This window comes from Nelusetta ayraudi, unplaced genomic scaffold (assembly GCF_046127955.1).
Source record: "Nelusetta ayraudi isolate G7.1 ecotype Tasmania unplaced genomic scaffold, CSIRO-AGI_Nayr_v1 ptg000007l, whole genome shotgun sequence".
NCBI lineage: Eukaryota > Metazoa > Chordata > Actinopteri > Tetraodontiformes > Monacanthidae > Nelusetta > Nelusetta ayraudi.
Genome location: NW_027466057.1, coordinates 4,627,313 through 4,640,041, shown reverse-complemented (window position 1 = coordinate 4,640,041; position 12,729 = coordinate 4,627,313). Strand labels below are relative to the sequence as shown.

The 12,729-nt window shown below is 45.1% G+C and overlaps 1 protein-coding gene across 2 annotated transcripts; it reads right to left on the bottom strand.

Moving 5' to 3' along the window:
• Positions 1–7,664: 7,664 nt before the first annotated feature.
• On the bottom strand, positions 7,665–10,190 carry ctsl.1 (cathepsin L.1). 2 transcript variants are annotated; one of them, XM_076017998.1, is made up of 9 exons: positions 10,058–10,190; positions 9,682–9,782; positions 9,321–9,463; positions 9,014–9,211; positions 8,725–8,916; positions 8,435–8,600; positions 8,219–8,324; positions 7,944–8,047; positions 7,665–7,833 (listed from the first exon to the last, which is right to left on the bottom strand). In XM_076017998.1, exons 2-8 carry the CDS (start codon positions 9,779–9,781, stop codon positions 7,948–7,950), a joined length of 1,005 nt encoding a protein of 334 aa, XP_075874113.1. In that variant the 5' UTR covers position 9,782; positions 10,058–10,190; the 3' UTR covers positions 7,665–7,833; positions 7,944–7,947. The 2 variants fall into 2 exon arrangements, with proteins under 2 accessions (XP_075874113.1, XP_075874112.1); XM_076017997.1 differs by lacking the exon at positions 10,058–10,190 and having other exon boundaries at positions 9,682–9,865.
• Positions 10,191–12,729: the final 2,539 nt, after the last annotated feature.

The window sequence follows — 12,729 nt, the reverse complement described above, 5'->3', positions numbered from 1 at the left end:
ACGGCCGTCGGATAAATATACTCATGGCTGAACAAATTGGCTAGTTACCTTGCATTACCTTTGCGCCGCACTTCCACACTGAGGCAGAAGTACGCAGAAGACTTGTGGCGGCGTCGAGTTTACAGTTTGCCTGGTCTTTCATGATCATTATTTTTTCTTAGTGTTGTAGCATTCGAGATTCGTCTTGGTCCCAAGACTCGGCCTCGTCTCGGACTCGGAGGCATTTTTACTCGGTCTTGGTCTGGTCTCAGTCTCGATGCTCTCCAGGAGACTCTCTTGTCTTGGTCTCGGTTGGTACGGTCTTGACTACGACACTGTTTTTTCTTCTAACTTACTCGGCGTTGTGTTGGTTGAGGAGATACCGAGTAAACACACCGCTTCCTTACCCTCATGAAGTTGCCTGGGACCTTCACTCTCTCTGAAGACTCCTTTAATTAGGCTTTAATTGCCTTATTAGCTCTGGCTATCGATGGAGGAGGATGGGCGGCGAGGAAAAAGGTCAGGGGAGCCAGAGAAGAAACAGCCTAACGGGGGCAAACAAACAAGTCTGCAAGAAAGGGGGAGCCGGCGGAGGACGGAAGAGGCAGGCGGGAAGCGCGCAGACAGATACATGCTGGCGGATGTGCGCGGCGAGCGTGCCGCTGGAGGCGAGCGTCGGGCCACGTGGGAGGGAGATGTCAGCCTGTATGAGAGAACAAAGATAGGACACGGCTGCCTCGGCAAGAACAGGCTTGGCAATTGACCCCTCACCCCGTGGTAGTGGTGTGGTGGTGGTGCGGGTGGGGGGGGGGGGGGGGCGAGCAGGAGAAAGTGAGCGAGGACAGGAGGAACGATGACTGAGAGGAAGAGGAGGCTCAGCAAAGACAGGGAGGGCGGATCTGCTGATGGTGTGACTCCTGGCAGGTGTTTTGAACCCTTTTAATTGTCCTAGTTTCTGCACCATAAAGCTCAACATAAATACTGTTGAGGATACTGAGCAGAATATGTGAAAATCATTGTGTTGCAGAAAAAGAAGAAGAAAAATAAACTAAATCCAGTGTGTTTGCTATTCTGCTGCTACTGTGCAGAGCGGCGCTCTCCCTGCACAGCCTGCCCCTCAGAATTCACAGACTAAAAACAGCTTTGACTGCTAATTTTGTTTGTTTGGTTTTTTGGTCTATTTCTGTTTGGTTTGATTGTGATTTCATGAGCGTCCTCGCTGGCTTTTTTGTTTCGTTTTTTGTTTTTTTGTTTTTCTTCCCCCTCTTAGGCCGTGCCTACTGACATCCATTTCAATGTTGACTCTGCCAAGGCGGAGAATGAAAGAATCTTTGAGGGTTGCGAAGCTTTAGCGGGTGCCGAGGTGCGGCGAGCGACGTAGCTACGGAGGAAAGGAAGAAAACTCCCTAACATCTGTTCAGCCCAGAAAGAATACCAGCTGACATTTTTCTTTTTTTTTCTTCCTATCACTGCTGTAGGCTTTGCCAATCCATCTGTTGCTATATCGAACCGCATTTCCTGGAGTGATACTATTAAAGGGTGCTAGTGGGAGTGAAGCTTTTCGCATACGCACACATCTACAGAGGCAATACAGCAACGTTACCTCTCCACCGGCTCCCCTTCATCTGCCGCCCACTGCACACACTCACAGCTTCGCGCAGCAGCAGCAGAACTAACTTGTAACCCCACAAAGATAGAAGTCGTGCAAGTGTCGATTCCTTTTCTTTTCTTTTTTTTTTTTGCGTGCGCGTTTGTACCTGCAATGTTGTCTGCCTACGTGAGCGCACGGGCAAATCAATTCCCTTCCCCTGCACGTGCTTCCCCAGCCTCATTAGAACCCATTCAGTCAATCAAGCATGAATCCCTAACACAATAACATGCAAAGTGCTTTGTCTGGGTGTAATTGGCCTTGCCAGGACTGTTTTCCTCACAGACGGCGGCTCGCTCCTCTCGCCTCCTCCCAGGCCGCAGCCCAGGAGCCCGGTCCAAGAAACGCAGCTGGCTGAAGGGAGGGACGGAGAGATGAAAGCAGGGCAAAGAGTGGATTTACGATTAAGAGGAGGAAAAACGAGGAGGCCAGAATGGATTAGCGGTCTTCCCCCTTGGTTCGACGCACACGTGTATGGTATTTATAAATGTAAAAAAAAAAACACACATTCGTGTTCTACGCTTGCTGAGACACCATGCTTTACTGCCTGCATTAGGCCAACAAGTGTGGCGCATGCGGTCACCCAGAACTCCTCGTCTGTCACAATCACACAAGCTCCACATTACCATGACAAGCCAGTTGACCCGCCCACCTTCCACGAGCACGCGTAAGCGCAGGCGCTCGCCCAGGAACGCATGATCGGAGATGGACATGCATCATCCATGGGTGCATAAAATGCGCGCGCGCGCCGCAGTAGGGGAGACTGTTTGCTGTGATAGGCGTCACGGATGACTGACATTTTACCTCACAGCGACCCAACAGCCAATTTCCTGAGATTGTGCGGTTTTGTTGATTGAGCCGACGGTCAGCGCTCGCGCTTGTGTGCGCCGTCACGGTCTAATGGGTCCGCTGGCGCAGCGAGACACCGTCGAGGGCATGTGAGTCACGTAATATTTTGTTGGTACTGTACCGCGTGTCCGCCGTCAGGAGTGCATGCGAATGCAAGACTGAGAGAGAGAGAGAGAGAAACACATTTGATTTGAGCTGAGAGGCTGCGAAGGCCAGCAGCGGCCCAAAACTTTCAAAGTGAAGTACTGCCACCTAGTGGCTGGAACTGGGAGTGAGCGGAGAAGCAACTTTTAAAGACAAAAATGTGTCTGAAGGTGGTCAACCTAAATGTGAAGACATATTTTCGGCACTTACAGGCCTTTAAATGCCTAAACTTGCGCTGAACCTGAAGCAATTGTGTTTCTATTAAATAGATGCACGCAGCGGGACCGCTTTTGTTTTCATTAACAGGATCCAAATTCACGAATCACACTTCTTTCTCATTATTCCCCACGGTCCCTCAACCCCTCACAGATCAATAGCTTTGCTTGTTCCAGCAACACCTCCCAGTGTTTTCACTTGTCCGTCTCTGCATGAAGCCAATTGGATGTCCTCTCCTCTGCGGTGGTTATGCTGTGAATAAAAAAAAAAAAAAGAAAAAGCCAAATTAAATTGCCTAATTGGTTTCCTTGGAAAAGGGTAAAACGGATTTGAATTGATTACCGGTAATGGCCTTTTGTGGAACCACATTGGTATCTGCTGTTTGAGGAGGATTTAGCAAAACCAATTAATTTGGATCACCTCTTGTGCGCCGTCCTTCTGTTTCCCTTTGTCTACATCTGGGGAGCCTTTCCGTCTTTGCTTTCCTCCAGCCGCTAATGCCGTCCTTCATACCTGCTAAAATATGACGATAACGCCACTGGATAACAATCCTCCAAGCCTAATAGGCCTGCACGCTGCTATGGCGCGGTGCCGATAAAGACAGAGGCGTGTGTGTTTTCCAGGTCTGCTGCAGCGAGACTTGTCTGACAAAAGATAATATGAATCTCCCTTTCAATTAGGCCGCCTGTGCCTGTTTTGCCTGGGCTAGGCAGCTCTCAGCCGAGGGAGGGGGGGAGGGGGGGGGGGGGTGAGTAAGATGTCAAGGTCACGCAGGCTGATTAAATTCCCTAATATGTTCTCACCCTGTCTGCGAACCTGCTTTATTGTTTCCCACCTCCCATTAAACAATATCACAACCACACCTAATGTGACATTTGGAATGGAGAAAATTACAATCACTTAATATGATTTCATTAATTAAATTGAGGCGACTATTGTGTGTGATTAGAACAAATGGCGTCCGCCCCACCGAGAGAGAACAATTATCTTACAACCAGCGTTTGTTTTTGGAATATTTGAATTTGCGCGAGAGAAGCAGTTGCTTGTGTGTGTGTGTGTGTGTGTGGGTGTGTGTGGGTGTGTGTGTGTGTGTGTGTGTGTGTGTGTGAGTGAACAAAGTCACATCTGAGCGACGACTTCTTCGGCTTGATGGCGGAGCAGTAAAATTTTAACGCAGTTGTTCCAAATAGCCCGTGACATTGATGCGTTCGAGGCTCGTCGTTGTGTTTGTAGCTGGCCTTTATGGAGAGCAGGTCAGTGGAGCAACACTCGGGGTTCAGTAAAGATAATGACAGTAATGACCGAAGTGCTTATGTTGCACTGGATTACACACAAAACCCTTAAGTATCACAAAGCGCTGGTGATGGATGGCTGCCCTCTATAATGCTGACAAATGTTGGACGAAGTATGTGTCGTAGAAATGAGCTAAAACACTTGAAACGCAAGACAGGTTCAGACCTGTCTGGAGCAGTGTGAAGCATTTAAAGTGACCTGTGGGGATAAAATTAAATATGAACTACGTACAGTATGTCGCAGTAGTTACATGAGGGGGGAAACAGAACCATTCTCTTTCTGTGATATTGATAATCTTTATGTATGTAAGGATTTAACAAAAGTGCTTTCATGATTTTGACATCATGTGACAACATCACCATAGGCAAAATGCTGTATGTGACACATATACTATACTACCACTAGATGTCACTAAACAGTACAGCCTGGCCCTTCAGTTTTTGGTGGAAGAAAGAAAAAAGCAAAACTAATAAACTCATTGCTGTTATGCGTGATAAAGTTACAAAAATATAGTTCCTTACATAAATGTAAGGAGTATTTATTATTTTCTTAATTAACTGTTCTAGGCCAGAGAGAGAGAGAGAGAAATAATAAAGAAAATATCAAATTTTCTGTGAGAATTTAAATGGTTTAAATTAAATGGAATGCAATCGATGAGTATTGGACAAGCCGAGCGTTGTATGATCTCGTCTCATGTTTCAGGAGAAAAAGCATCTTTAGGGGGGAAATATTGACTGAAATAAAGGTCAAAACATAATCTTCAGAGATATTTCTCCAAAAGCCCATTGCCGTTTTATCTCCGACGGGACCAAACCGCAGAAGTGTTTGATTTCGCCCATTATTCAGAAGCTCAGCCACGCTGCCGCTGTCACTGCGTCCTCACATTTCACTCAGATCGCTTTTCATTTCACCTTCCTTCCCCGCATGTGGAAATTTTTGTTAACCAACCACAGAGACTGGCAGAAGAGACAAGAAAATATGATCCAAGCAAAAAAAAAAAAAAAATCAGCAGAAGACACAAATAGGACATTTCGTTTTACCGAAGACAGATTTTTCCATACCGATGTTTTGGCTTGCAAACCTCAGGCCACAGCAGCGGCGGGTATCAGAGGAAGAATCTGACTCGAAAGATCAAAAACGGCTGTTTGAATTCATAATTTATGTCTTTTTGACGCTTGTTTTTGGATGTGCAGCAAGATATATGACAACAACATCCGCTTAGAGAAGTCAAGTTGGTCTTCGAGCTAAATTTGCAGACAACTTAAAAGGGATAAACATATTGATGGTTTCTGAAAACCTGCGAACCAAGAAACTGACTCTGTTTGATATCCTGTAAATGTGTCATAAAGCAGCACTGTGATAGGCATTTCTGCTCGCCACTGGTCACTAGTAAAGATGCCTGCAGAAAATAACCACTTCAAATAGCCAAGATCTCTTGCCAGAAGCAGTCATTCAAAAAAAAAAAAAGGAAATGCACACCTGCAGGTGCAGCACTTATCCTGTTGGCGGATAAGTGCCAGGATGAAGCTGCTGTTGGTTGCCAGCATTGCAAACTGGCGTTACTCCAGCATATCTTCAACAACTGCTGGCTGCTTAAGTTCTACTGTAGTTCCCAATTGTACACACTGCTCTGCTGCGTGGCTGTGTGTGTTCCGATTCTGTGACATGTGTCCACAAGGTGGCAGTGTTTGGCATCACGTCTACAGAGAATCGTTTTGTTCAAACTGCAGTTTGTTCAGTCGGTTTGTTCGCTGAAACCTTGGTGTTCATCTCTTCAGTGGCCTGTAGCTTCCAGAAGATGGACATTGTTGCGATAATTACAACAGGACACTCAGACAAACCAGTCTCTCTGTGGTTTTCCCGGTGTAAATATCTGTGAGGAGAATCTTCTCTGCTCTTTAAGTACAGTTCAAAATAATTGCCCGCCCCCACCACAGACTCACTAAACTAGTATTTCCAGACATGGAACTCTGTTTCCTCCAGAGTTATCCTGGCAGCGGCAGCAGCAACCGACAGCAGCTTCTTCCTGGCGCAGTGGAGCCGACAGATCCAGTGTGACTTGCAGGAAACCACACGGCCTGAAATCTTTCACTCCGGCTTGCAGGAGTTGTGTCTCGTGTGGGAGGTGACGTGCAAGTTCGAGGATCAGCGCTGTCGGCTCCATTTGCTCAGCTCTTTGTCACGAAGTCATGGGCCAGTTGCCGGTTTCAGTTTGTGCCACCATTCCGGAAAGCTGTGGTTTCAAAAGCTTTAATACTTCTGTCATTTCAAAGGTGTAAACTTAATACCGTGAGGCTTTGATCATTTTGTCATTTGATCATTTCGAATCTCATGCCCGACCATGTTTGTCCCTGTCATTGCATGTCCTCGTTGCTTCGTTCTGCTACCAGAGCACATTGAGTTTCTGCTTTCATGGTTCAGTCCTGTTGTCTTCTCCAGTTAAAACCATTTGCTAGCTTTCCAGAATTACAGGACGTTGGCTGAGATCATTCTAATCGCATATATATATACGTTCGTCATCCTACTGCTTTTGTTACCTATGACGGTTTCAGTCAGTTGTTATTCAGTAATGTGACAACTGGGGGAGGAGCAGGAAATAGAAGTCAATAGTAAAGTGGAAAGCAGAAAGTTCAGCAAAAACAGGGTGTGGGGGAGTGGGGTGGAAAACACTCATGACTGCTGAGTGTTTACCACTTACAGGAGTGATCATGTGCAAAGCAATGAAGAAACAGTGCTGAATCACATGCATTTTCAGACTTTTTTTTTTTTTTTTTAGGACGCCAGTGGAGCATCCTTGCACAATCAAAAAAATAATGAAAAAAGAAAGAAAAGAAAAGAAAAGAAAGAAAAATCCTCATAGCATATTTAGCTATCCGTTTACAGTGTGGTGGGCTAAATGCCATGCAAGTCTATGGGGTCAAAAGTCACCTTTGTCCTAGAGACATGGGACCACTTGCAGGTTCATCGGGATCCCTCAAGACACAGCCACGTCAAATATGGGGCTTCTAGCCCATGAGGAACCCCGAAACCCTAACCCTAATTCCAGCAGTAACCCTAACCCAAACCCTAATTCCAGCCTTATCGCTAACCCTAATGCCATGCAAGTCTATGGGGTCAAAAGTCAACTTTGTCCTAGAGATATGGGGCCACTTGCAGGTTCATCGGGATGCCTCAAGACACAGCCACGTCAAAGAAAGAAAGTTTGAGAACCACTGGGCTAAAGTGACATGGTCATTGGCAAAATACTATGCTTTTTCACAATATACTTTTGTACCACTAGATGTTGCTAAATCTTACAAACTGGGCCTTTATAACACGTCAACCTAGTGATAGTATGTGGATTGAAGTTTTGAGACCATATTCTGTGGGCACTATTAATGTGTAAAATTAACAGCCAGCCTAAAAGTTGCTGCAACACAGTAAATTAGGTTTTATCATAAGCTCAAACTACTGAGCAGAGCAACACTGCTAATTCAAAACTGACTAAACCAGATTCCCACTGATGCCAATGCAAAAAAGAAACAATTCCATCAAGTTTTTCTTCAAATGTTTTTCATTTATTATCATTTTATTATTCACATTTACAACATATGAAAATTTTTAATTGCTAAAGTGCTTGATGACACAGTACAGAGATGTTCCCAGAATTTACAGAAATCAAGAGCTTCAATATTCGTTTTCCTTATCGTTCAGGAGTCCTGTACCTGCAAGTCAAACAAACATAAATGAAAAAAAAACAACCACAAATAACAACTAGGCAGACGGTTGATTACTGAGTGTAGATGGAGAGATAGAGGGAAAGTGCCGTCCTCACCTGTTCAGACCAGGGGGTAGCTGGCGGCAGTAGCAACTCCACACTGGTTGTGCTTGTTCCTGCTCATCCTGATGTATCCATTGTCACCCCAGCCTACGCCCCAGCTGCAGGAAGACACAGTTCACACATTTAGCTCTCTTTGGTAGAAAATCAGTCCTCATTGTTAACAAGGTTGCTCCACGCGACTCTCAGTCAAAAAAAAAATAAAGTACCATCTCTACAACAGCAGCAGGCTTTAATTTAAAAAATCAAGTGACTTAAAAAAAAAAAATTACCTGTTTTTGACCAGCCAGTAGTCGTTTCCATTGTCACTGCCGTAGCCCACAACCAGCACACCATGGTCCAACTCTGTGCTGCTGCAGCTTGGCTCATCATACACACCTAGAAATGCACCAAGCACGGGCAAACTTATGGTCCAGGGTCAAAAGTACGAATCTCATTCAAACCTAGATTTTTGGGGCTGTTTTTAAAGAAACAAAAATGAGGATCACCTGACGAATAGAGCTGGAAGGAACTTTGAGAAGCATCGATGCCGATGGAGACGGGTCCGATGGTGGCCACGGCCTCCTTCAGGGCGTCCTCGTCGAACTGAGTCACGTCGACAAAGCCGGTGCATTTCGCTCCGACGCTCGCGGGATTGTAGCGGCAGGTGCCATCCTGATCGACAGAGGTGAGACGAATAGTTTGTGATCATTCATTTGTGGTGCAGGGGTGGACGAATTCTCGTAAGACGGCAGGAAACTGTTTTGTTTTGGTTTTGGTTTTTGTATTTTTTTCTCACCTCAGCCTCATAAGGGTAGGACTCCTCGGTGTCGATGCCTCCGTTGGTCTGGACGTACTTGAAGGCGTTGTCCATCAGGCCTCCGTTGCAGCCGTAGTTGCCGTAACTGCCGGAGCAGTCCACCAGCTGCTGCTCGCTCAGGGACACCAGCTTGCTGGTCTTCTTGAAGGTCTGACCCTCCAGGGCGCCGGTCTAAAATAAAAAAATAAAAAAATAAAAGAAAGATGACTCGGAACCATCGAGTTTTCTGCAGCAGCGAGTAGGAAGAGGAGGCTAGTGATGAACGTACAGCACTGAAGGCCCAGCAGGAGCCACACTGCTTCTGATCCTTCACAGGGGTGACGTATCCCTTGTCCCTCCAGTCGACGGTGGTGGGCAGTTGATTTCCCTCTGGCAGCCTGAAGAAAGTGGAGCCCTGTCGGGGGTTGGAGGCGTCGAAGCGACCGAGGCAGCCCTGAGAGATCACCTGCTGGTACTCCTCGTTTGGCTGGAGAGAGGGCGCGGAGCAACGGAAGCGGGTTTTTCAAAAACCGAGAGGAAACTGTGACTCACACGACGACGGCGGCAAAGGAGAGGCGAGATCCGTCCCTGCTTACCATGTCAGCAAATTCGGTCATGCCCATGCGGTAGGACTTAATGCCCTGGTCGGCCAGGATGTTGTGAACCAGCACCACCTGACGGTTGTCCAGCCAGATCTCCTTGCGGCGAGCCTCCTCCACGGGAGAGCTGTAGCCCTTTGCTGTCAACCAGAAGAGAAAAAGATCAAAATAGGAAGAAAGAGTTACAACTCTCCTGAGAGCTCCACTATAACTTTCACTTCATCTTAATTCTCAGAATGCACAGGGCACTGCACGAAACCTTGCCCGCTCGGTGACGCGGAAAGTAGGTCAGCGCGGGAGTCTTATCTGCTCTGTGACGGCAATTTGAAGCAGTTATTCTCTGTTACGACAGACTCACAGAACTTGAGTTTCCAGGCGTGGAACTCCATGTCCTCAAGCGATATTCTGGCGCAACTGGCCACGGCCAGGACTGCGGCGGCAACCAACAGCAGCTTCATACTGGCAGGGAAGAGCAGATGGTGACAGTGTGACACGCAGGTCGAATCTGAATTCTTCCGCTGTGGCTGCCAAGTGTTTTGTCTGGTGGCGTTGAGGTGTGGCGTGCAGCGTCAGCCACCACCGCGTCCAAATCTCTTTCATTTCTTCTTTGAGCTCTTTTTCCCGTTTCTGTGATGTCAGTTCTTGTCAGTGGCTGTGTTTGTTTTTTTTTCTGTGTGTGTGTGTGTGTTCGTGTTTGTGTTTGTGTGTGTGTGTGTGAGTGTACTGTTACTCACCTTTCTCTGCCTGGTTTTGTGGTGAAGGCTCAGGTGAAATCCCTCCCAAGGCTCTCTGGAGCAGGTGCTGGACTACGGCTGAGGTTCATTCTTATATATCCTGCTGCGACTATGACCCATAACACGTTAAGTCAGGTGTTAGTCAGCTGTTCATAAAACCGCTGGGGGAGGAGCGAGGAGGGAGCAGGAGGTTAATCATTAAAAAAAGAAAACATTTTTTTTGCCGTCGAGAGACGTGTTTTTTTTTTACTTCAACCCAAAAAAAAGGAACAGGAGTGTCCTTCTCACTGGATTTCCAAGGCAATTTTCAATGAGCTGGAAGACAACACGCAACACCAGAAACTCTGGTGGTTTCAGTCCAAGCACAGAGGGGGATTATTACAGTAAAACCAAGCCAAAGAACACTGACAGTAATAGATGCCTGAGGTCACATGTCAAGCCTTTATCGAAAACATGAAACAAGAATACCCATCCTGGATGCGTGAGTGACGCCGACAGAAGCTCTTTCAGAAACTCCCACTGGCTGAAAGGCTTTTGGAAACACCACAAACATAACGGCGACAACACAAACGCTTTGATACTGTTTTTGCCGTGCCGAAGAAAGTCGCGCTTCGGTTGTGACACATGCGCGCTTCCTGTTTTCAGTTAGTCACAGTTTCCAATTTTTGTCAGGAACCCGAGGACCCGAGGCTTAAGTAAACTAGACTCATCTATCTATCTATCTATCTATCTATCTATCTATCTATCTATCTATCTATCTATCTATCTATCTATCTGTCTGTCTATCTGTCTATCTGTATGTCTGTCTGTCTGTCTGTGTATATATGTATAGAAATATAGTTTGTAGATAGATTCTAGACTGTTTTTTTTCCCCAAGGGGATGACAACACAGGTAGATCTCTTCTATTTTGCTTGATTTAAACTGATTGCCTATACCTTCTGAGAACATTCAACTTTGACATGTTGTTTTTTTTCTGTTAAAATGCGTCAGATGGACGTTCATAGTCATTTTATGATGCGTGTCAAGCAGTTGTTGATGTTGCATGATTTGTTTGTCCATCACAAGGCCTCGTGTTGGGACGACAACAATTAAGGTCAAGGAGATTCTCTGCAGTGAGCAAAAAAAGCGTGTCGTTAAACTCAATTACTGAGGTAATATTGTGTGTTTCTGCTTATGTCCAATAGGAGTGCAGTGGGGTTTTTTGGGTTGTTTTTTTTTAGTGTCTGCATGTGTTTTGGTTGCTTCCCGTAAAAAATATGAATTGCAAGGGGATGACAACGCATATTCTGTGTCCCGGCCATGTGAGCAAAAAAAAAAAAAAGAAAAAAGAAAAAAAAACATACGCAACAATTTTAGTTAAGTTTAAGTCACACTTTAAATCAAAATGCTGAAGGAAGAAGGTCTTTCCCCCTTTTAAAAACATTTGCATAGTTTCCGAACTGGTTGTCGAGAAAATGCTCCAACGTTCTTCAAACTAAAGCAGAGAAAAAGATTTTCTCACCGCTCGCTCCAAACTGAAAAACGAGGAACGCCTCACAGATTCTTCATGCTGTCAAATACCCGAGTGTAACATAAGAATTTGTAAATAACCAATATTTGCAGAAGAAAATGATGAATATTTTTGTCATTGGAGAGGAAACTAGAGAGTGTTTATTTTTGGAAAGTAAGATCGCAGCTCATAGTTTCATATTAGAGCGTTTTAGACCAGCGTCAGTTTCTTCTTTCAACATTTTGAAGCCATTGAGAAAATAGATAAAATATCACGTGCCATATCATCATCTTGTCACTTGCAATTTTATTTGGAAGGAAAATTTCACAGCTAAAATTTCAGAGTTTTTTTGTTTCTGTGTTGAGTGCTTAAGGCTCACGGCACAGATCCAAAACTATCTGGCCAAACAAGACCCAGCTCGCTGCAGAGAAGATTTCCACCTTCACCTTTTCGAATCATGTACTTGGGTTTTAATTGCCTCCCCGCCGTCACATGGCGGTAGCAATAGTCGGTTTACAGAGTCACAAATGAAACATTAACCACCTGACGTCACATGATGTATGTTATGCAAAGTGTCCCTGACCACTGCCGTGTTGTGACTGGAAAATAATGAGATTGCATTTTTTTTTCTTTTTTTTTTTTAAGATTTGTGCATATTATGTTGACTTTAAATGCTTGTCAAAGGTGTTTGGAGAGTAATTACCATGTCACCTGAGCGAATCATCTGTCCTCTAAAATTGCAGGTTAAAGTGCTTCACAGTGACTGACACACAGATGTAGCCTGAGAAGAAGAAATTGTTGTTTTTGGTTTGTTTGCATCCTATTTAATAAATCTCTTTTTAACTTTTGTGCTAACACGGTTAAAAGTGGGTTGGCAGTGTCTAGTCTAGCACCGACTGACTGAAATAAAACTAATGCAAAATTATAGAAAACTTGAAGACTCTCATCAGTGAGAAGTTTATTTTTCAGTTGTGTTTCCCATGCATATTTCTATTTCTTCTCCTCTTGTTCTGTTTTTTTTTCTGTCCTCCTTGTCCTCTCCTCCACATGAATGGAACTTGAAGGATGAAAGTCGTAGAAAATCACCAGATGTAGATGTAGAAGTATTCCGTAGTTGGCCCAGATAGGTCAAGCAACAATTTGTATGGTAAAATTCTGTTTTCTGTTTCTGTTTGGTTTTTT